The sequence below is a fragment of the Ixodes scapularis genome, unplaced genomic scaffold (assembly GCF_016920785.2).
Source record: "Ixodes scapularis isolate PalLabHiFi unplaced genomic scaffold, ASM1692078v2 PGA_scaffold4__175_contigs__length_147842914, whole genome shotgun sequence".
Classification (NCBI taxonomy): Eukaryota; Metazoa; Arthropoda; class Arachnida; order Ixodida; family Ixodidae; genus Ixodes; species Ixodes scapularis.
Window position 1 is genome coordinate 48,504,236 of NW_024609879.1, and position 24,588 is coordinate 48,528,823.

The window sequence follows — 24,588 nt, forward strand, 5'->3', positions numbered from 1 at the left end:
ACGCTTGCGCTCCAAACAATTTCATCATCAATCATTATTTGCTAGGCCTGGGTGTCGATTAAAAATTTTAACCCGGTTAATCGCCACAGTTTAATCGATTAACGAATCGATTAATCGGTCGCACTGATTTTCAGGACAATATGTCTAATAAAACTGTTCAATTACCTTCGACGTATTCGTTTACTATATCTGATACACGGCGCAATGTACATTTCGTACTGAGGATATGTAGTTCGGTGTGCAGTTGAAAGGCGCTTCAAAGAACCTCACTGGCAGCCAGTGAGTGTCTTTGAAGCGCCTGTCAACTCTTAATCCCAAACAAATTTTTTTTTCTAATTCTCCGACAGGAGCGACTTTATTTGTTTGTTGACATTGTGGTAATGGTACTCATAGAAAGTAAAAAAAAAAGCTTTGTAGCTTACATTTTTAGGGCACCAAATAAAAAAAAACGATTTACAGGTTAAAAAGATTGACCACGATTAAAATCTTAATCGATTAATCGGAAGGTTAATACGTCAATAATCCAGCTCAATTATTTGTTATGATTCATTGGTAAAAGTATGTTCGGTGATACCACAGATGGTGCGTCGATCCAAAGGTACAAATATGTCGTCGTATTTATTTTAATGACCGGGATATTTCCATTTTTCTTCCACGCGATTAGGAGGCATGACGCTGGGAGAGTTCATGTGCACTGATATGCTGCTTCTAAGAGTGAGTTCCTGATTTATAGTGCATGTCAATTTAGACGTAAATGGTTTAATCACTGTGTACAAACATTCGCGGCCTGGAGGATTACATAGAAGCATGGCGGAAAACAGCTTGATGGAAATAGAAGTCTATATTGCATTGCGCTGGTGTAAAAAATATATTAGGTATTTTTTGTCCCATTTCTGTGTAAAAATTAAAAAAAAAAACTTTTAGAAAATGAAAACTGTGCGCTTTGAGGAACGCCGAAAGGACATACAAAACCTGGACAACTTGAAAAATAGGAGGCGCCTTGAGTCACTCAGCTTGTCCTGGTTGCTTGTTTTTTTTTTTTTTCGGAGACTTTGAAAAGGGGATGAAAAAATACGAGCCGACTGACCTCACTTACCACATTAAAGCCCTTCATTTTCCTTACGACAGGCTCTCTTCAAGTGTCTTGCATAGTTCAGCTTGTACTGGTCCGTTTTTATTTCCGGTTCCTTTCAAAAAGGGAGCCGCTACTGGACACCTTGCCATATTCATAATTTGCGGGAGCGGAGGAGGGCAAATGCGACAAAAGGAAAGACACGCCCACGTTAGTTGAGGCCTATAGAAAAGCGGACCAGATGGGAGTAAGCCAAAATTTTTTTCAAGAAACACGCTATCTTCTTTACAATTCTGTCAAAAAAATTTGATATGAAGGTATAGTTGGACGGCGGCATTATTCGTTTAGGAATCCTGGGAAGAATGTAACTGGGGGAACGAGACGCCTTTGGGTTTTGCGTTACGCCTGCATTTCAAGGGTCAGACTTGTTACCGACACCAGCTCCGTTGACGGCTCCGGCCATTTACGTATATTATATTGATACGGAGAAAAAGGAGAAGAGCGCTACGGCCAGGGGCCATAGTGCGTTGATGGTCGCGCTCTGGCGGGCAGTCAGATTAAAGAACTACCGCTGAAAGCCGCTCCGTCTACGGAGTCGATAACATGATGATCATCGAATGGGAGTGCAAGTAGACGTATAATGATCCGATACAAAGTTTCGCTTGATTTCTAATGAAATAATTCCGGCGTCCAAGTATACCTTCATATCAAATTGTTAGACAGGATTGAAGAGAAGATTGTGTGTTATTGTGAATAATTTCGGCCCCCTTCTATCCGGTCCGCTTTTCGGTGGGCCTCAAATAACGCGGGCGAGTCTTTCTTTTTGTTGCATTTCCGCTTCTCCTTGCTTCCGCAAATTATGAATGTGGTAGGTTGGTCCAGTGGATGAGAGCTGAGTTTTTGAAAGGAACCGAAAATAAAAATGGACCAGTACAAGCTCAACTATGCAAGACGCTTGAAGAGAGGCTGTCGTAATGAAAATAAACTTGAATATGGTCAGTCGGGTCAGTTGGTTCCTAATTTCTCATCCCCTTTTGAAAGGCTCCGAAAAGACAAGAAACCAGGAGAAGCTGAGTGACTCAAGGCGCCTGGTATTGTACAAGTTTTTCCGTTTTTTTTATGTCTTTTCGGCGCTCCTCAAAACGCACAGTGTTCGATTTCTAAACGCTGTTTTTATTTTTGCATAGGAATGAGACAAAAATACGAAATTTTTCACACCAGTGCAATGCAATAGAGACTTCTATTTCGAGTAAGCTGCTTTCCACCAAGTTTCCATGTCATCCTCCAGGCCGCGGATGTTTGTGCACACTGATTAAACTATTTACATCTAAATTGACATACACCATAAATGCACACGAATTGCCCCAGCGTCTTGCCTTCTAATCCTGCGGAAGGAAAATGGAAATATCCCGGGGATAATTTGTACAGAAGGCTAAATTCAACGGTCGCCTATTATTTCTACAAACTCCTTACACTTTCTCTAAGAAGTGAGGTTTTGGTAGAATTTTGTTGCTCGGCCGCTAGTTTTCGTAGTGGCGCGGGAGAAAAAAACAAGAGAGAGAGAGAGAGGTAGACAGATGGAGAAAAAACGTCTTCCGCAGGCTGATTTTTTTTTTTTTTTTTTTTTTGCGATTGCGACTTTTTGTTATGTTTAGGAATGCTTTTGTTTAGGGTGCTACAATGTGGTGTAAACGATTTTACGCACTTCCCACAAATATTACATCATCAATAATAGTCGTAAAGTATTACGCAGTGCCTCGGTGGCTTTGACCTTACGCACTCGAGCGTCACAGGGGCGAGTATTTCCGGAAAATAAATACGATGACCTATTTCTCCTTTTGAATCGATCACTTCTGTGGTATCACGTCGATCCCACTTTGACCATGAAATAATAACAAATAATGGTTGATGACGAAATTGAATAAGTCCCAACAGTAGAGCCACATTATTTAGGTTGCAAATAATCTGGGCGTCGTTATGCATAGTGCTTACTTGCACGTTCGAATGTGTTGAGAATAAGTAGCCAAAGTACGCAGCCTGCATGTTGATTCATGGGGTGGCATCTCCCAACTCGGGAAAAGAGGGAAGAGGGGGGGGGGGGTAGAGAAAGGGTGGTTGTTGTGGGAATGTGATATTTATTCTCACTCAGAAGAGTCGCCGGTCATTAAAACGTCGACTCGCTCATAACGGGACGGCCTGTGGGGCCACATCTATAGTAACTATGAGTAAAATCTGGTACACAGCTAGGTTACTGAGAAGTTATGATAGTGCAAACGATGGGGCGTTGTGGAGGCGAGTGAAGCAAAAACTTATCTCACGACTGCGCCATTAGAAACCAAAATTTCGCTTTGCTTCTTTCACTCTCATGACGCCAATCTTTCCAAAATTGGATGAACCCGGTACAGCGTTGATCGCGCAAGCCCGCGCCAGTATTTAAAGGCCTTTATCAAGTTATAAAACAGTCATCAAGCTGAGGTAAGGAAGAATAAATACGCAAAATAGTGCAAAAAGGGATGAACAACCTACGAGATGAGATATATGTTTCAAACTGTAATGGAAGAGCTTAGGAAAAGCCACTTTATTTATATGTTTCGGAAAGAGATGAATTACTGACAACCTGAACCGTTTATTGCGCAAGCGAATCCTTGTGCAGACACAGGAATGATTCCAGCAGCCGCGCAAAGCCAGAGGACGGCTTCTGGAACGACCCCAGCATACCACGGCCACTAGATCTCCACCGACCAAGCGGCTTCGGGCCTGCAGCTCATGGAAAAAGCGTTCGGTCGCGCTGAGTCTCGCGGATCGAGCGTGCCCGCGTCAAGGAGGGAAGACACTTGGAAGTCTCAAGGTCGTTGTGCCGCTCGGAGCTAGCCGCTTATTTTGCGCTTTTTGAGGATCATCCCATCATGAAGAGCCGACAGAAAAGAAGCCCTTGCCGTTACGTGACATTTGGGAGAGGGTGAAAAGTGGAAGGGCGCGAGGACTATTTTCCTACCTTGCGGAATATGGTTTCGTTGGTCGGTGTACTTTTCTCAAGCATCTTGTCCAGCTCTGCAAAGAGGGAACTTGATCACTTCACGTACCGTATTTACTCGAGTAATAGCCGCACTATTTATGAACAAGGCCCTTGCGTCTACTTTTCCACAGAATACACATACAGCGAATCAGTGGGTTGCGCAAAAATAACATAGCGAATAACCAGATCGAGAACACGATTCTCCAAACAAGTGCAATACTCACAAATGGCATCTTCGAGCGAAGGCGTTATCTCTTTCCTCTAAACAGCTGGAACCATGCTGTCGATCGCGGTGATTGGCAATCTGCGTGCTCCGCGGAAAAACGAACCCTCAGGCTTCTTTCATAAACAGTGCGGCTAATACTCGAGTAACTACGGTATTTTTGAATGTTCAAACTTCGTATTTTTGCCGTTTTTACGCAGGTCTCTCGTGAAAGTCATTGTTATCTACCTACTAGTTTATGTTATTTTTCCACGCCCCCCCCCCCCCCCCCCGCCCCCCGTACTATAGGTAGCGTTTTTTTATAACCAGGTAAAGAATAAAACGAAAGCTACCATAACCAATTGTTGCTTTAAGGCCCCACTCATGCAGCATTGATGTAAAGGTATATATAGGTTCATTACGCCTGTCTGATTAAATAAACTTCTTCAAGTCGTGCAGGCAAACAAAAATCAATAAGAGTTTGATACCGCCTGCCTGTTTTGAGGGCGGCTCGAACAACAATGCTGAATTGAATGGGTTTCATTTAGACACGAGGTGTAGGGAGTAACTGGGCAAAAGGCAGATTAATTCTGTCTGGCGTTGCACTATCACCGGTTTACATTGCTCAGCAGGCGAAAACAAAAACAATAAACCTCAAAGAAGTACAAGATAGAAGTAAAAGTTTCTTTTTTTTTTTTTGGTTCTTTGTTCTTCGGGCTTCTCTGATGATGATGGTCCTCGGAGTCTTCTGTTGGTGCCGTCGAGTCCAGGAGCCCTTAGATGGTTGAAGTTTTCTAAGGTGTTTATTAGTCCGAATTATTACTGGCTCTGTACCTCGTTACAAAAAGGCAGGGACCCGGCATCATTGCCGCGCCTCCAAGTCTGCGTGCGCGCCCAGCTCATACGCCAAAATCCCCCTTCTTTCGCCCGACACGGGCCTTTGTAGGAAAGGTCCCCCTCTCACTCTGGCCAGGACCGACCAATAATTTTAAAACAGAAGAAAACCACGTGGTATACACCTGTCCAATAAACGTCCGAAAGTAAATATAATACCCCGTCAGTTCTCCAACCGCCAAAACCGAATTCGTCTTATCGGCCTGTGCATTGTTCGCCGCCTGGCCGGCGCTTATGCGCCGACTGCCGGGATCGGGTAACACGCGCGCTCCGAAAACTCGAGCAGAATGCGTCAGGAGCAAAAACAAAGAATAAGAGAACACACACCCGCCGGCGAAGCAGCCGCAACATGCACACTATTTACCGCGGCCTTACACCTCCCCTCTTAAAGCTGTTACAGGGCTTCTAGAACTGTACACAGTAACATTCACAAAAGGGCCGCGTGAGTACAAAAGGAAACAAAACCTAGTCTTCTCTGCAGTACCGGCGCTACGCAAAGAATAAAAAGCAAACAAAGTGGCTTGAACAAAAGTGTTTTGACAATCATGCCTTGGAACGTTTATAAAATGTGTAAACAAAACGCTCCTAGCAAGAAAATAAACACATCACTTGCAGAACAAGTCCCAGCAGCTAGTTTCACCGCCATGCTTCCAGCTCTGAGGCGGATAAATCACCTCCTCGCTCTAATGGCAAGTGGGAACGTTCGCGCACACCTCAGGCGACGTGGCTCCGGGATTATCGCCAGTGCGCCAATTATAGTTCCGAAGTCGGGAGAGCGCATTGGCATTGCCGGGACACGTCATACCTCTGCAAGGCGAGCGCCCATCTCGCGAGCTTTGCGCCACGCGGCGTGTTACAGGTGAGGTAGCTTTGGGGATTATGGTCAGACACAACATGAATGCGGGTTCCAAACAACCAGTAGTCGAACTTTTTAGCGCCCATATTATGGCGAAAACCTCGCGCTCTATGGTCGACCAGCGGGTCTGGGTCGGGGTGAAGCAATGGCTGCCGAAAGCTATTGGTTTCTCGGCCCCATCCTTCCCGACTTGAGCAAGGCATGCGCCGGCTGCCGCGGCGGACGCGTCGGTGAGGAGCCAGAATGGCTCGCGCGGTTCTGGTGTGTACAGTGCTACCGCGTTGCAGAGGGAATCTTTCAGTTTAATGAACGGTCCTCTGCCTCCTGCGGCCACGGGATCGGGTCAGGCACTCCACGCCTCGTTAGTGTAGTGAGCGGAATAGCTATAGGGGCGTAGTTATTGACATACTCGCGGTAGTATCCACAGAGTCCGAGCACCCTTCTGAGTTCTTTCTTAGTTCGCGGTCTTTCCAAACCCCGGATTGCCGCCACTTTTTCTGGGTCAGGACCATGACACCCAGAACCGACCATGTGCCCCAGGAATCGGATTGAACCCTGTGCGATTTGGCACTTCTTGGCGCTGACTTTCAGGCCCGCTGCCTGCAACAAACTGAAAATGATGTCCATATGTCTCACGTGTTCGTCCCATGTGCGAGAAAATATGGCGATGTCGTCTAAGTACGCGGTGGCGTAGTCATGATGCGAGGAGAGCAGCGTGTTCACCATTCGTTGGAAGGTGGAGGCGGCGTTCTTGAGCCCAAACGGCATCACCCGCCACGCGTATTGCCCCTCGTGCGTGACGAACACCGTGAGGTGCTGGCTTTCGGGAGACATGGGCACCTGCCAAGAACGGCGCTTGATGTCCACTACCGTTATTAATTGGGCGTGCCCAACCTTGCAGAGGACCTCCTGCGCGTTCGTCATGGGGAACGCATCGGAACAGGTCGCAGAATTCAGTTTGCAGTAGTCCACGCACAGGCTGACGGTCCCATCCTTTTTGGAGACGCAAACCACCGGATGCGCGAAGTCACTTTCTACGGGATAGATAAGCCCTAACTCTAGGAGTTCGCTAATCTGTCGACTCACCTCCCCCCTTAGTAGTTCCGGTACCCGGTAAGGATACGCTTTCTTATGGTGGAAGCCTTACTCCAGCTGAATCTGGTGTTCTCCCACGCTCGCTCAACCTGGTGTCCCGTCAAACAATGCTTCATGTTTCGAGAACACTTTTGCAATCGCCTCCCTGGCGTTCTCGTCCACATGGGCCAGCCTCTCGGGGGCGAAATTTTTGCCGCCAGAGGAGGCTGGTCCGTTTCGGGGCGCATAGTCCACCTCACCGAAGTCTTCATCTTCGTGAAAAATGACACCGACGTGTCCCACCCTAGCGTAGTAAGGTCTAAGTCGGTTAGCATGCACTACCGTCGTCTCTTTTCCTTCCCTCTCAACTCGGTAAGAGTTCTGTCTTTCGCGCCCAATTACAGCTAATGGCCCTATCCACCTGGGCGCCATCTTACTTGCTTGGTCTGCGTCGAAAAGTAGTACCTGATCCCCGCTGCACACTAGCTGTTAGCCCGGCGACCTCAGTGGCCACCTCCAGCTGCTCGCGCAGTTGTCGTAAGTACTTCGCAGGCTCTTCTCTCAACGCGTTGGGCACGCTTACGTCGCCTGCCCAAGTGCGCTGGAGTATCGCAAGCGGTCCGGTCGGGTTCCTGCCATAATGCATTCGGAAGGGAGGGACCCCTGTCGTGTCGTGGGGCACTTCACGGTAGGCCCATAAGACGAACGGAACTAACTTGTCCCAGCTTCTGGAATCCCTCTCCATAACGTGAAACAGCATATTTTTCAGCACGCAGTTCCACCGTTCCACCGCTCCGTTTGTTCTGGGGTGGAAAATCGCGGAGCGCATCCTAACTTTTCTACCATCAAGTGTGTCGGCTCTGCTGTAAAGTTCGTCCCTTGGTCTGAGCAGATGACCTCGGGCACGCCGGTGCGAGAAAAAATTTCGAGAAGGGCGTCCCTAGCAAAAATAACGGTTTGAAATCAGTCCGGAAAGTGAAATCCGGACTAAGATCAAACCGGAGTCACACCGGAGAGGCGAATTCCGGTTCGCTCATACCGTGATTTTCCTAATCCGGTTCAAAGTCCAATTGGAGGAATTCCGGACAGGCAAATTCCGGTTCGCTCTAACCGTGAATTTCCAAATCCGGTTCAAAGTCAAATTGGAGGAATTCCGGAGAGGCGAATTCCGGTTCGCTCATACCGTGATTTTCCTAATCCGGTTCAAAGTCCAATTGGAGGAATTCCGGACAGGCGAATTCCGGTTCGCTCTAACCGTGAATTTCCTAATCCGGTCCAAAGTCAAATTGGAGGAATTCCGGACAGACAGATTCCAGTTCGCACAAACCGTGATTTTCCCAATCCGCTTCAAAGTCAAATTGGAGGAATTCCAGACAGTCAAATTCCGGTTCACACAAACCGTGATTTTCCTAAATGGTTCGAACAAACCGTGATTTTTGGAGTCCGGTTCAAAGTACAATTGAAGGAATTCCAGACACAAATATGCGGTTCGAACAAACCATTCCTTGTCAAATTCGGTTAAAAAACAAATTGGACAAAGTCTAGACTGAAAATATCCGCTTTGCACAACCCATACTTTGCCATATCTTGTTCCAAAGAAAATCGGATCAGCCGCCTGATGCCGAAGACTTTCAAGCGTATGGTTGAAATATCAAGTTGCAAACAATCCATCCCGATACCGTACGTACGGGCTGCTGCGTCGATCAAAGCTCAGACCGCAGAAGACAGCCAGCTGATATGCGGCGCCAAAAAGGCGACATCACGGCGATTTTTGTGCAAGTCATTGCCATCTGATTCCTTCTAGCATTTTTATGCACTCTGCAATACTTGTTCATTATTATGCTTAAACTACGTTTTGTTATTTTTTAATTATTTTTAAATAATTGCTTGATAACTGTCAAATAACCTTTTTTATATAATTTTCTCCACATAAAACAAACAAAAACAAGAACTAATTCGATGCCACAGCTAGATGTACACACAATCGGAAAGTGTCATTTCAGTATCTTTGACAGCTTTCCTGCGGTCTCCTTGTTTATGCCTGCATGCTGAACATTATATTATGGTGCACATGCAGACAATTTCAGGGGCTTTATCAATATAGGTACGCAAAGCAGGGAGTTAAACCGTAACTGAAACCGAAAACCATTTAGGAACGAAAATTTTCAGTAACCGTAACAGGAAGAAAATTGTTTTTTGAAATTAAAAAAAAAACAAAAAAAATGTAACCGTAAGCGTAACCGTAAAGTATTTACCGCTAACTGGTTTTAACCAATAGCAGCCGAAAAAAAACAAATTTCTCAGGTATGGTTTGGAGGACGGATCTTGAAATATTGTGGCAATTTGACAGAGTTACTTTCAGCGAGTGGTGCATCTGGTAATACAATTTCCGTTCAATCTAACTTTAGGATTAAGGATACTTGGTTGGAATCAGTAGTCGTGCTTATAGTAAAAAAAAGTCCGTTTCTAAATCTATCACACTCCTACATCGCTACATGTGTCAGTACGTGTCGCCTTCAGTGTAATAACTAATAAGTTAGAATTCTCAGATGTCCATCCAATTTGGCTCTATCAAAACCACCAATGTTCCTGACATGCAGTAGCCAGTATGAAGAAACGAGGTAAATTGACTGTCATGCAGACCCAAGCAGCACAATTCCCTGGTTCAAGCTTGAGCCCGCTTGGGCAGCCGGGGAAAGTTTCCCCGGCCCAAGCACCATTTTGCTCCAAGGGGCAAGCTATCCCCAGCCTGGCTAGCCACCCTGGCAGTTCAGTGGGGGTTCCTTGTCTAGCCAAGCTTGGCTCTATGGCGTCTCTACAGCCAGGCCCAGGCTGGCAGTTCAGTGGTCAGCCAAGCTTGGCAAAACGGTCTGAACGCAGCCTGGGCCATGCTGGCAGTTCAGTGGTCAGTCAAGCTTGGCAAAACTGTGTAAATACGGACTGGGCCAGAGTGGCAGTTCTGCGGTCGGCCAAGCTTGGCCAAACGGAGTAAATACAACCTGGGCCACGATGGCATTTCAGCAGTCAGCCAAGCTTGGCAATACGGTGAAAATGTAGCTCGGGCCAGGGTGGCAGTTCAGTCGTCAGCCAATCTCAGCTGTACAGTAAAGCTCGGTCGATTTACCTGCACCGGTGCATAAAAGTGCAGGGTGGTGCTTTCAGTGGTATCTCAATACACACACCAGAAGCACTGCCCTACACTTTTCTGCACCAGTGCAAAAGGTGCAGGTAAATTGAACGAGCTTAGTATAAACACGGTCCATTGCCAAGGACCCATTTCACTTAGCTGTGAGCAAACCTTGCAACCATCCTGGGAGGCCAAATTTGTACCCTTTGATAAGCTTGCATTACATGAGTCTTTGCATCAAGAAATATGATAGTGGACAAAACCCATTTGCAATTACCTAGTTCAATTCGATTTTTCGCAATGTCCTCATGAGTTGCTAAATCGCAACAGAACAAAACAATTTAAAATCTGCCATTTCAATTTTGCTACAAGTTTGTGGATGGAATGCACGAGAAAGAAGACTCAGAACAATGTTTTTTCTTTTATTTCTATATTTTCAATTTTCGTTTTTGTCCTTGACATCACGTCTGTGAGATGTCCAGGATGTCAGCGTTGACGTCAAAGTCGCCCTCTGGCAGGCTGCTGGGCAGGACAGTGACGAATTGGGCTGAGAGGATGGCCGCGTCTTGAATCTTCTTGGCCATCCTCTCAGCCCTGCCTCCCTCGCGATCCGGGGCCCCAGACAAGTAGTCGCCAATGGCACGCTCCACGTCGACCACGCTGCCTCCCTCTCGGCTCCGGATTATAGCTGGAGAAAAAGAAAACAAAAAAACAGCAGAAGCGAATGTTATGCACGCCACAAAGCAAGTCACAAAATGCATTAGGGGCCTATAGAAACAGGGGGAAACTCTCGTGCAGTAATTTATTCCAAGTCGAGTTTAGGGCTGCCGAGAAAGAATTACCATATTTATTCTAAACAGGTTAACCATTTGCTGGAAACTGTTCTTTACCAGTAGGAGTTGATCTGTAATCATAACCAAACAAGGTCGACCTATAGACCAATGCACTGTTTTAAACAAGCCTGCATTTGGCCACATTAAATGTAGGCACTGTGCATGCGCGCAAATGAGCTTCCTGTGAGGTGAGGCGTTTGTGCACGCACCATTTTGACAACAGCGTCACTGCGGTGGCGTGGCATCAAAGCCATGTGTTCGTCTACAAAGGCCTGTTCACACATACATCACAGCACCAACTCAGTGAAAAGCACCGACTTTGCACATGACCAGTGGTGTCACAAGAGGGAAGGGTGGGGGAGGGGGGGAGTGCACGAGACGAGTGGCTTGCATGCTTTCGCATTCACAACTCGCAAGTGGAAAAGTTGGGGGGGGGGGGGGCACCACCTTAGGTGCAGCGCTCGGGGGGGGGGGGGGGGGGTGTCATGGCGGGCCACGCAACCCTATAATGGCATCACTGCATATGACCCCACTTTTTCCTGCTCACACACAATTCAGAGCCAGCTTTAGGCATTGACAGCAGTGCTGAATGTTATTTCAACACCAATATTAATCTGCTAACTAACCTAAGAATAAGCTAATGTATTCCCCGTTTGAGAGAACCCAGACGCTGCTCTCACCAGCCACTGCAAAGCAATGAAGCTTCATGCACGCGCACCATGGGCAGTGCATGATTATGAACTCTGAGCTCCATGTGAAATTAAATTTGTGCGACCAGGGGACCTAAGCCGCTGTGAATGACAGAAGAGAGCATGCGTGCTGGACAAAGAGATGAAGAGGCAAAATGAAAAAGAGGTGTAACAGTTGAAAAGGCAAACATAAGAAACAATTAAAACAGGTAACCCCATGAGAGTTCGACAGGACTGCAGTTCCCGACTGTAACAGCCGAAATAATTTTTAACTGGGAATGTATGAATGAGGCTCTACCGTATATACAAACAATACTTAAAATTGAAAGAATAAAATAAAATGTGGAGGACAAGCACAGGACAACCACATTCTTTCGTAATTGTCCTGTGTTTGTCCTTTGCGTGTTATTCTTTCAATCTTAAGTATAATTTTCAACTCAGTGCAATTTGTTTAGAGTCCCTGAAAGATTAAGTTTTTCATAATCCAGATTCCATAGCAATACCACTAACATGGTGCATTACTTGAAACATCAGCTCACCGCCTAAGATCACTAGCCAGAAGGGAAAAGCCTCGACTTGATTAGAAAATCAGGGGAAATGACTAACCATAATGATAAAGAAAGTGCTTGCTTTATAAACACTTATTCAGGAATTATATGAAAATACTCTTGCCACTTTACGCGCACGTTTACAAACCACAAATTTTGCTTAAAACTGATCCAGTAATTCTTCAGATTCTTGGCAGCTGACAAATTAAAAGAAAAAAGTTCCCATCATTTTTAATTAGCAATGAAGGTGTGGAATGAAAACACCTTACCAACGGCCACGGCACAGAGCTGCGTGCCCCTGAACGGCCGCTTGTTGCCCCTGCGGCCGCAGATGCTGAAGTGCATCTGCACCTGCTTCCGCAGGAGCCGCTCCAGGGTGCGCCGCACAGCCTCCGCGATAGTGTGGCCACCCAGGCCGGAGAGCTGCTCCTTCTACACGAATAAAAGAAAAAAATATTGCACTTTAAGAATCACAGTTCATTTAATATGAGTAAGATGAAAACTGACTATGGTATGGCATCCATCTCACCTAAGTGAAAAGGTAATGTGAAATTGCATTAACTCTGTTGACAGTATTTACTACACTATTATATAAAAGAGAGTACGGAAGATCTAATGAAAATAAACCCTGAAGAAGGGGAGCAAGGGAAAAAAAAGGACAAACACATATCTCGAAACACATCTAGCTGCATTTGGAGATTTGTGTTTGTCTTTTGTCGCCATACCTTTTCTCCAGAGTTACTACTGTTATTGTCCAGCTAACTTCCACCTCTGCAATTATTGCATTATCATCATACTGAAGATCGATCCAGACTTTTACTGAAAGTAATTAATAGATCAGGTAATTGGCCCCTGCTGTTCTTGATGTTCTTGTTGCCTTCTTCCCTTCATTTTATACTTTCCAGCGAGCACTGATTGCCCTTAATCATTCTATATGCCCCTGTTCTTGACTCAAAAGTATGTAGAGGTGTGAAAACAATAAGGCCATATCTTCAATCGTAATGCTGCCTTAATAAGTGGCTGTCTGTGACTAAATAGAGAAAATGGTTAAGCTAACATTTTGGTAAAGTTTAGATACGAAGCAGTTGAACATATGCCGTCGCTCCATTTCTCAAACCGGTTGAGCCACAAGGCACTAACATATAGTGAAAAAAAGTTTGATATTCACCAGGACAGCCTGATCAGGGGGGTTGATGAGGCGCCTCTCTGCTGCCTCAAAATCTTCCATTGTCGCCAGCGGTAAAATAAAAACCGCTGGTGGCACTGGGGCATCAGGCGGGCAGTTCGCACGCTCAAGCTGAGCGATGCGCACTGCCAGCTGTTCCTGGTTTGCCAGGACCTGCGCCGTGTCCTGGCGGAGAAGGTGCACCTCGTGCCGCACATCCAGCACCACCTTCAGTAGCTCCGACTGGAAGGCTAAAATAGAGGCAAAGAAAATTCTTGTGGTCAGAGATCTACGAAGGAAACGTGCTGAAAACAACACTTCACCTAAGACTAAAAAGAAAAAAACAATGATAAAAAAAATTATAGCTCAAAAAAATATTTCCAAGCCTTATGCAATTGATGGCAGCAAATGTAGGCCGTCCTGCCAGTGGATCTTTCATCGCACATATTGTTTACGTCCAAGCAATAAATTATATTTTGTTCCACCTTTCGAGAGACCAGAAACCTACAAATCATAGACGTGATTGTAGCTTCAAATTTAGCTACTTTAGAAATTCCAGCTCCAAATCTGTACCCGTTATCACCTCAAGGACCACAGTAAAAAAAAGTCCGGCTCCTAGCGGATCATTACAAATTTCCCCCTTTATGTAGAGAATTAAGATACATGCAGGCACATTTTACATCAAATATATATTATCTTATGGAGCCGTGCACATTTCAAATGCCAAAAGCATTGCTGCCTCCTCTTACAACGAAATCGTATGAGAACTACTACTTGCAGCGTATGAGTAATGTGCAAAAGTTCATTTTTTTCTTAAGGTGAAAACGAGTATAGCTATATTTGAAAATGATATCCCCAAATTTAGCTACTCCCCCCCCCCAACCACTCCCCTTGGCCAGTGACCATGGAAAGCAGGGTTTGGGGGGGAGGTGAGGTTTGAGGGCAGCACTATTGAAGGCCTAGGGTGGCAAAATGTTAAGTTCACCTCTCGTCACAAGACTTTCGGAAGGGGCACAGCGTCACTGAAGGTGCGCAGCCTCATGATACGTTGTGGCACTGGACTGGTGATTATGGTTTATAGCATCTACTACTGTCTTGTGTAAGGTGAAATAGAGCATAGGAAACAGCCTCATCACTCCACAAGATTTCAACACAATAGGTAAGCTTCTTAAAACAAGCTAAACATTAGTCACTTTTCTTAATCAGGCACTAGTTTTTTTTTAGATATTTGAATAATAAAAATAAAACAGCTGTCACTGATAATAAAAATAAAACAGCTAGCTTGAACATGCAAATCAACCCAAGCTATGGGCACCAGGTTGCCCCACCTAGCCCAGAGTGGCGGAGGGGTTAAGGTCGCAGGTCTTTCTCCGCCACCACTACTGCCGGCTAAATGGTGCCACCTGCTGCCCTATGTGTGTGCTTACTTGCACAGTCACCGACATTTTTTACTGATGTAAGCGATTGCTGGCATCATGTGTACAAAGTCTGCTTTGGGGTCCCTCAAGGCACTGATACCGACGGACGTTGGGGTTCCTTAAGATACTGATATCAATGCCACTGATAAAGAAATCGCAACCGTTGGACATATGGAAAACTATTTTATCTCAGAGTTGATGAAATGACATGTCGCAACTAGGATGCTTTCATGTACTATCGGGGAAAAATGAAATGCGAACAGAGGAGCGCGTGGCTCGCGGTACAGGCTGCGCCGCCTGGAAGTGAGCCTAGGAGCGAGGGTGCGTGGCCTACTCCGACGTGTTCACGCCCCTCCCTCTGTGCTTCTCAAGCTTCAGCAGTGCGCCTCTTAGTGCGCTGAAAGCTATCGCCGCTATCTTTGCTGGCTCAGCGCGAGCGGTGGAAAGAAGCTCGCCGCACTCGCCGAGCAGGCAAAGATAGCGGTGACGGCTTTCAGCGCACTGAGAGGCGCACTGCCGAAGCTGGGCGAGCGCCAATCGAGGGGCGTGAACACATCGAAGTAGGCCACGCACCCTCGCCCCGAGGTTCACTTCCAGGCGGCGCAGCCTGTACCGCGAGCCACGCGCTCCTCTGTTCGCATTTCATTTTTCCCCGATAGTACACTTTGCTCAGGTTGGCAATACTTGCACTTTCATAACGATTTTGTTTATTTTTTGCTTAGGAGCATGAGAGGTCTTCAATTTGTGATTCTGGAGTATGATCGTTTGTATACGGAGTATTGCCATAACTGCAGACTTATGGCAAGGCCACGTCGAGGCATGTCCAACACTCCTGTTTTGGTGTAAGCACCGAGTGCCTGACTTGGGCCTCAAAACGTTTATTTAACAAGACCCCCGCCGCTGCTACCTGTCGGTGCCACAGTGCAACTGCCATCATGACAAGCATCAATGTTCAAAAGGCAGAACTGGTCTCATACAAAGCTAGAAGTATGAACAGAGAGGTTTCAAAGGTGCCCCTGCTGCACGAGGATTCATACAGCCAAGGCACATTTTCTAAAGCAAGAAGGCTTGCCATTCACGTTAAGGTTTCAAAGGTGCTTCTGCTGCACAAGGATTCATGCAGCCAAGGCCTATTTCTAAAGCAAGGGGACTTGCAATTCATGTTGAAGTGAGATTATGTAGATATCAGCAATGACCGGTTCATGTAAAGATGTCAAACATGTTGTTCTTAACAGGCAATCAAACATCTCATTCTTGAAATGTAAAACAGAGCATTACGAGTGATAGGCAGGTTTTGTTTTGGTGGTCGAACTATATCGAGAGTATGGGCATTTAATGCCATACTAAGGGCATTGGAAAAATGAAATGTACAGATGTGATTGTGCCAGTCTTCTAAACTTGGTCAGGTCAATATTAAGCAGTGATCGTAATGAAACATCTGGTATGCTTACGGGACATGGTAGCCTCAACCACCTCAGCTGCCTCAGCTGCCTCCAAATTCCGCCTCCTGGGGGCTTGCCGCTCTGCCAGGGCTGTGGTAAAGTATGTTTTAGTCTCAGATTAAGGTCTTTCAACTCGTCACACAAGTCATTCACACTTTTCAGCAACTACATATCAGCCATTTTGGCACAGCCAGTGTCCATCTCTGCCCAACATCTCAAGGGCAGTCAATGTCAAGAAATCTGACAGATACGCTTCAAATGCACACCTTTTTGGGAGGCAAAGTATGTTTGTCAGCTCCACTTCCAAAATGAGCATAAGGTGTCCAAAGCTTAAGCTTGGTGACTTCTTTTATAAACGGTTTTCGAGGCAAGCAAAAAATTTTATGAATGACCGGAGGCAGCAGATTGGAGGCGACAGCAAATTTTCTGCAGTCTGCCAAAAAAATGTGCATGTGAAACGTGTCATCACAAATGCCGGTATAGACAGCCTTTTTTAAAGGGATGCTGAAATGAAAATTAAAATATACTTCCCACGTTAAGAAAGAAGTTAAATGTAATCACTGAAGTCAGCTAATGACAATCACACGTTAGTATTTTTAACAGATGGTTATATTTTTCGTTCCAAACAGCCAATTCCATCGAGAGCAGCTGTCGGAGAGCACTATGCTTCTTGAGAAAACCAGCACCTACAGCGCGCTCGTGATGTAAGGTTTAACTTCGCGGGCAAGGCTACAAGGAGGCTGGTGTGGTTGTGAACTGTGCCACTTGGTAGTGTCAACATGTTACAATCTGGCGGTTCAAGAGGCCCGCTTCCCGCAGAAGTTGAATAGGCACGGGAGAGAAGGGAAGTTCGGTTCCGCCAAGGGAGAGAAGGGAAGTTCAGTTCCGCCAAGTTTAACAGTCTATGCACGCTCAGAGCTTAGCACAATACCTCTAGGGAGTGGCACTGCTTTTATGTGAAGTTTTACTTAACGTTCGGAAGCATCCACCAGGTGTAATCTGGTAATAAATTTTTTTTTATTTTTTTTTCGTTTTAAAATGTTTTTTGGCGTCAATTGAAACTAAAAATTGGCATCTTTGTGGTGTGGCCAAAATGTGCTTGGTATTTAAACCATAAAATAGACTAGGCATTTTGCTGCAGTACCCCTTTAAAGGGATGCTGAACCGAAATTTTGATTACACAAAACACGCGGTAAAAGTGTGCAATGGGATGCTACAAACACCAAAACACCACTCATACAGCGATATCTTGAACGGATGACCAAATTTTTCAAGAAAAGGAGGCGCATTTGAGAGAGATGATGTCGCCATGTTTCTCCGAGAAGGAGAGGGAACGGCCTCGCGTCTTCTCTGCCTCACAGCCTTGAGGGAGCGAAGCGGAGAAAGGAGGAAACTCGGTATAGTGATGTCACGCGCCTCGTCGGCCTAGTTCAATCTGGACCTCTTTTTCCAAAAATGCGGCCATCCATTCGAGATATCGCCTTACGAGTAGTGGTGTAGGGATTGTAGCGTCCCGCCTACATTTCCTGCATTGTTTTTTCTGAAATCCAAATTTCGGTTCACCATCCCTTTAAACTAATAACACTGGCTGTATCAGACGGTGGACAAGGGGAAACATCTCAGCTGTCTCATTTATGCTCATCAAATCATTAATTCCAACAGTTACAATTGTTACAAGAACCTTACATGCAGAGTGAAAGAGGTATAGCAGCTCAAGAGTGAAGCCACTGATCTCTGACAATTTGCTGGATCGCGCATCCCCGCTTGGTTGCTGTAGCACAAATGCGGCCACCGCACAGTCACCTTGCCACAAAAAATCTACCTTTCAGAGCGCAGCTAGGGTGGGCGGCAGCGTGCTGAAGACACGTTTTCTGCTTACTTATTGTCATTTGTCGTAGAGGTTGTTTAAAACCTGGCGTAAATGGTGACCTTCGTTGGCCTTCGAGAACATGAGCAAATTTGTACAAAAGTCCAGCACCAGAGGAGAAAAGCACAACTCCTTGAAAGCAAGTCTAGCCGGTCTAGCGGCATGATAGAAATTTCCTTGGTATGCCAAACTGCTGCATCTCTGTGCCTTCACACACGTGGATAGCGATCAAGAATCGACGCCGTGTTGATGTGTTTTGCATGTGCAACGTGCGTGAAAATCTATGTGCCTCTGGAGCAGCGTTTTACTTTACTGTGGTGACTGTAGTGTCGAGACCGGTTATAACAAAATAGCGGCTACATCAAAGCAATCTCGATTTCCCATTCCCTTTCACACTTCGTTAACCAAAGTCAGTTATAACGAAATAGCGGATACAGCGAAGTGATTTTCGATTCCCGTTGACTTCGTTATAACCGGTCTCGGCGGCATTTGTAAATTGCGGCGTTCGTGGTCCAGATAAGTCTGATGCAGTGGCGACGGACGAGGGGGGGCGGCAGCGGTGGTTGAAGGGAGGCTTTCTTGTGGGCACTTACCGAGGTGGTGAAATTCATGAGTAATCGCATGAGGTTACGATAGAGCAGTTTGCAGTAAGTATATATGCAATTATTTTTATAAACAAAATAAAGTGTGCTATTTGAGGCATTCAGCAGTTCCAATGAACGCAACACTTTATGCTTGTTATATAATGAAGCACATAAAAAAATTTTCCGGGTTAGACTCTTTACTGACCCATGAAAATTACAGTATGAATGTTACTGGAGCTTATGATTAGGCCTGCGCTGTGCTCTATAAACCGCCTTGCCTGGCGGTGAAGTCTGATCTTTGAGTAGCACCAAGCTGTTAGCTTGACCGGTATCCAAGGATGCGAAGGCACAGAGATGCAGCACTTCGGCGTGCCAAGGAAGCTTTGATCACGTTGCGACACCGACAAGACTTGCACTTGGCGAGTTGTGCCTTTTTCCTGCAGTGCTGTACTTTCGTAAAACTTTCCACGCGTTCTTAAAGGTAATTGTCAACGGTTACACCAGGTTTTCAAAAAATTCTCCGGCAAATGATAACGAACGAGCAGAAACATATCTTCAGCACGCTACCGCCCAGCCTCGCTGCTCTCCAAAAGGTTGATTACCTGTGGCACGATGGCCAACCGGTGGCCGCATTCGAATAGCGGGGAAGCGCAATCCAGCAATTATCGTAGAGATCAGTGAGCGAAGCAGATTAATGCTAGCCACAGTTTGTTGAACATTTAAAAAATAGCTGATAACCTTGTATGTGATATCTCTAGAAATACAAACAAGCGGGTTAAATATACAACTTTCCTATGTCAGTCTAGATTATCTGTGAATCATTGGAAAGAGCCGACTGTGAAACTTACGAGATGTAGGAGCCCGACTTTCTTTGGACCACCCCTTACTGGATGGAGGGTCTGGGGCCCTGCGCTTGGGAGGGGCTGGAGAAAAGTATCACAATTTACTTTCCACATGGGCAATTATGGCTTGGCCAGAGTGCCCCTTTTCTTTCTAAAATCTTGGACAACTTTTATCTACTCGTTTAGAATGCAATGCATGCAAAAGGCATGAACCCCCCCCCCCCTTTTTTTCTTGCTGCCATACTGCCAAAATGGAACATCAGAAAGGTTTAGGCGTGATTTTAAAACAAACTCTCTTTAATTTCATAAATTATTGTTTGCTTATATTCACATAAAAGAGGAATTTTGTATCCACGAGCATCTTTCAAATAACAAAATCTTAAAATCCCAATTCAAATTAACTGTTTTCTAAAGTCAAATGAAGGAATCACTTTTTACAGTTCTAGATAGGTTTGAACCTTCATGAATAACGTGTAGATTCTCATGTGTAAAACATGTGGAAATAAAGCAAGGACACTTACCCCTTGCACAGGCACCTCCCAGGCCAGTAGCTGCAAAATCAATGTCAAGTGTAAATACATTGTCAGTGTCTCTCGCAAGGTAAAAAAAAGATGAAATATATTTTTCTTTACTGTAGGCTAACTCACGTGGAATGGGCACTGAGGGACGCACAGGAGCGTCGGCCGTGTTGTCTCTCCCAGTGGCTAGAACAGACATATTATCAGAATAAAATTAGGTTAAACAAAGAACCATTTCTTCTGCTGAAAATGTTAAATTGCTATGATCAACATACCTCCATCATCGGGCTCCCCGACATCTGTGCTTTCCAAGCACGAGTTCTCCAAGCACGAGTTCTCCAGCCCCTCGGCGGCCTTCCTTTTGGCCTTCTTGTATGTTTCTTTAAGAGAAAGCAAATTGATACAGACCCACTAATTATTTAGCTCGTGCAAAACCTGGTTTACAATACAGCAATGCCAACCCATAACAGAGCAAAAAATCACTAAAACCAATTTACAATTTTCTAGATATGGTTCCTTTCACAGCTTACAATACCAAAAGGATATATTATTGTAGTGTTCTGCCGGGAAACCGGCATTTAGGGGCAATGCCTGATAGCAGCACTCTTTCAAGATCAGCATTTGTAAAGGCTTCAAATACTTTTTTTTTTATGTACAGCACAGTGTGGTGTCTGCTGCTAGCATGAGAAGCGCACTGTTGCTTGCATCATTCTGAAATTTAATGCAAAGGCCCCATATGCAGTCATGGTCAGAAGAAATGCAAAACATCTGCAGCTGCACAATCAGTTGTCGCGATTCCACAAACATCTACACAGAGCAAAATTAACTTTGGCTCAAAAAGCAGCAATGCCGAGAGAATAAACACCCATGACTGAAGCACTTAGTAGTGTAATGGGGTTTATGTGTTGAGAAAATGACTGAGAGAATAAGACGAGAGCTCACAGGGACGTCGGAACACTGAACTCTGGTTGGAATGATTAGTGGTAGAAATAAAGCTAGCTGTTTTTATCTCCACTGCACTCGTCAAACGTGTTTGAATTTGAAAGCCCAATGCCGGACGCTGGCATTCCCATTCTGATGTGTTCGACGAGTGCAGTTGAGACAAAGATAGCTAGCTTTAGACCTACGCATCAATCATTCCAACCAGAGTTCAGCGTTTTGACATCCCCATCCAACCTCGTCTTCTCCTCTCACTCAGGTTTTCGCCGCATAAGGTGACACTTTCATTTGTAGGGCGAGTGCAACTTTGAAATGGCGTGCACTAGGAGCAGCCGAAGCAACTTTAGCTGCTGCTTGCGAGCTTCAAATCTGTCCATTGTATGTAAAGCCCCATTCACGCACTTGCATTTGACTACGAATGAATGAGACACGATCAGCTTTTAGCCTCTTGCGACTGCCTACGACCGGCTGCCATTGCTGGACTGCTGGTCATAGGCCTTCGCAAGAAGCTTAAAAAATCAGTCTTGTCTCAGTCGGTCCTAGTCAAATGCATCTGTGTGTTAACGGGTTTTCATAAGACCTATAAGCCGGAACATGTAAACGTGTGTCACTCAATACAGACATGGCAACCTAGCAAGTGCTACGCTCCCTTTCGTGCGTGTGCAGTGCAAGACTACGGCTTTTTGAAGAACAGAGATACTCCAGGCTCACGCTCGTTTCCTACACTGGCTGCTGACAGTGCTATGGCAACTGTGAGGGAAAACGTGCACGTAAAAGCTCTGCTCTATCGCCACATGATACATATTTTTGACTATGAAATTTCAATTGCAATCATACTCCCAGAGAGCTCGCATTTCATTACCAGTCAAGTTTCTGATGCTGCTGTCAGGTTCGATGGGCTAGCTCAGCACCATCTAAAATAATCAAAGCACCTGCACTAGCATTTCGCAGTCATCACAGTGAGATCGAGCACTGAAACAGATCAAGTGCTGCATCTTTCATGTCATTGTGATAATGCTCCGAGCTACTCTTTCCTTTCTGTTATCACAAGTCATATGATTTGTTTCATCTGTCTATATTTATGGTTGCACCAATAAATGGGGGATTCTTGGTCACTCCCGAATGGCTCTCTGGTTGTCTGACCTGTCTGAAACGTCATCTTTGATCGTGTCTGCGGGTTTGTCGGGCTGTGAAGGCTCTGGTGCTGGACGAGGATTCCAGTCTACGTCCGGCAGTAAGACCAGGGACGTAGTCCCTGGTCTTACTGCCGGACGTAGACTGGAATCAGCAGTCATATGATCAATTAGTGAAAATTACTTAAAGCAGTCATACGATCAATTAGTGAAAAGACGGTGAGAGAGCACGTGAGCTGGTGGTAGCTAATCATGTCGTATTGCACCTGAGACTGCGGTGGAAGAAATCGGAAGAACTTTCAGTAGAAGGAACGTTCTCTGTGTCTGTTTGAGACGTTCTCTCTGATTGAGACGTTCTCTGTGTCTGTTCCTTCTACTGAAAGTTCTTCCGATTTCTTCCACCGCAGTCTCAGGTGCAATACGACATGATATGATCAATACAAGCTTGCCGTCGTCTGTCAACAAACCATTGGAATGCTACGTTTTTGGCGTCGATGTGTGTCCCCATGCTCTTTTCTATGTTGCAATTTTTGCTTCTATGTCCTCCTGGCAGAGTCAGACTACTTTAGCAGCCTAAGCAAAATTAACTAGGCTTGTTTCACTGCATGTGGCGATTCATTCCGCGTAGACGCCGCAGAATGGACGCTAAAGCCTGATTCGCAGGATGAGATTCTGCTTGCTATTTTCAGTCATTATGTCGCTCCAGCTGCAAAAGCATGAACTGTAGCGGAGATGGTTGACGTTGATACGAAAAATTGCAAGCAGAATCAGTCCAAGTGAATGAGACATAACAAGTCGGTGATGGCAACTAGTAACAATTATCAACATCTTGTATCTACTGTTTACACTGAGCCTGCTTACCTTGACCAACCTTCAAAATTAAAGGTCTTTTGAAGGCCTGCGCTTACTCCATATTGCAATTACCAGGTCAATGTTTTCGCTACGGGCCGCTGTCGTTTGAACGAGCAGGAACGTTTGGAAGAGCAGACAACGGTTTGAACGATCAGGCAGCCGTCCGAACTTGAAGACACACTAAACATAGTCCGCGGGTGGTCCAAACAACTTGGCCGTTTTTTTCACATTCATGTTGGAACAAAACAAATGAATTCGATGGCCTTAAGTATCCGCGAATTCAACTCAAAGTGCTTTCTGTACAAGCAATCGTGGTCCAATGCCATCTGGTTTTCCTTTTCACTAGCCCTGTCCATGTTTTTGGATGAACCAAGCAGGCAGAAAACTCATGAATACTGATCTTCAAACCTTTCGCAACTGTTTTGGTACAGCCTCAGTTGCTGCATTTTGACGAGAAGGCAAGTTTTTGCCTGGTTTCTTCTAAAACAACACAGGCATGCACGCCCCGCATGGTGACTTCCACCCACAGCCCCAGACCGGAAGTGTGCCTGACGCACCACCACCGCACCATGACATAACAGAGCTGAATTTGTGTATATATGTAGACAAAGTTTTCGGGATCGAATTGGGTAAATGCTAGATAAACTTTTGTCTTATTAATGTGGCCAGCTTACATTATGGACAATCTTAGGAAGGAACGGAGGTGTCCATATTACCGACGCATCCCTGTATATGCAAACTACACTCTCAGTCCAAATCTAAACATTGTTTACCTTTAGATATACTACATGATCATATCAATGACTAATGCCCCTAGGTATGTGCAAAGATTTCACAACTTGAAGCCACGAGGATATCATACAAACACCACTTAATGCAATAGGAGAACACCCGCACAGGGTGGAGGGGCCACTCCTCTTCATTCCCAGGTGGGGCCTGAGACTGGGCCAGTTTTATCACTGATGCCGGTGGCACGTTTTTTGGCCAGGAACACATCGTCCTGTCAGCACTGAGCCAGGCCGTCGGAACAGCGGCCACGCTGTCATCCCCGACAAACTCAACCGCACAAAAAGGGCGGTTTTCCTTTCTGTAATGAATATAACATTTTCGTTACTGCAAGGCAAAGCCACAGCTGATTAGCAGTGGGTAATAATTCAAGATTAGGGCCGTGCTGCTAAGAAAGGGAGGATGGGCCTAAGAGGACACGGAATAAGTTGATGAGGGCTCACTCGCGTGGAACTGAAGATGGACAGTTTCTGCGGCCCAGCAGACCCGCCAATAATGAAAGACGTCCGACTCCGTCAAAGGTTTGAGCATAACTGACCTATGATCACGGGCAAGAGCTCGCAATGCACGGGCTCAAGTGCAAGCCCGTGTAAGTGGCACACCGAGTTCGTGGTGTGCCGCACTATTTATTTTTAAATACTGCACAATGTACCTTGGGTTTAACAAAGCGACTAAGAATGAGATAGAGTTCCTGAGGGACGGCAATCAGAGCATTTTATTGGGGAAAAAAA

At 45.6% G+C, this 24,588-nt stretch overlaps 1 protein-coding gene across 1 annotated transcript; it reads right to left on the reverse strand.

The window, feature by feature from the left end:
• Positions 1-10,702: 10,702 nt before the first annotated feature.
• Positions 10,703-24,388, reverse strand: LOC120840668. Its single transcript, XM_040501246.1, has 10 exons — positions 24,369-24,388; positions 23,947-24,158; positions 20,423-20,527; positions 20,277-20,333; positions 20,151-20,180; positions 19,636-19,710; positions 16,346-16,426; positions 13,480-13,727; positions 12,581-12,743; positions 10,703-10,929 (listed from the first exon to the last, which is right to left on the reverse strand). The coding sequence occupies exons 1-10, from the start codon at positions 24,386-24,388 to the stop codon at positions 10,703-10,705; spliced, it is 1,218 nt and encodes a 405-aa protein (XP_040357180.1).
• Between the last annotated feature and the right edge of the window lie 200 nt (positions 24,389-24,588).

Bases quoted from the DNA above. Each gene is read 5' to 3' on its own strand.
- LOC120840668 (XM_040501246.1), bottom strand. From the start codon at position 24,388: ATGCTCAAACCTTTGACGGA. The intron at 20,528-23,946 runs TTAAGTGGTGTT...TTTCTCTTAAAG, and splicing joins GCGGGTGTTCTCCTATTGCA to AAACATACAAGAAGGCCAAA. The intron at 10,930-12,580 runs GTAAGGTGTTTT...CTTTTTCTCCAG, and splicing joins GCTCTGTGCCGTGGCCGTTG to CTATAATCCGGAGCCGAGAG.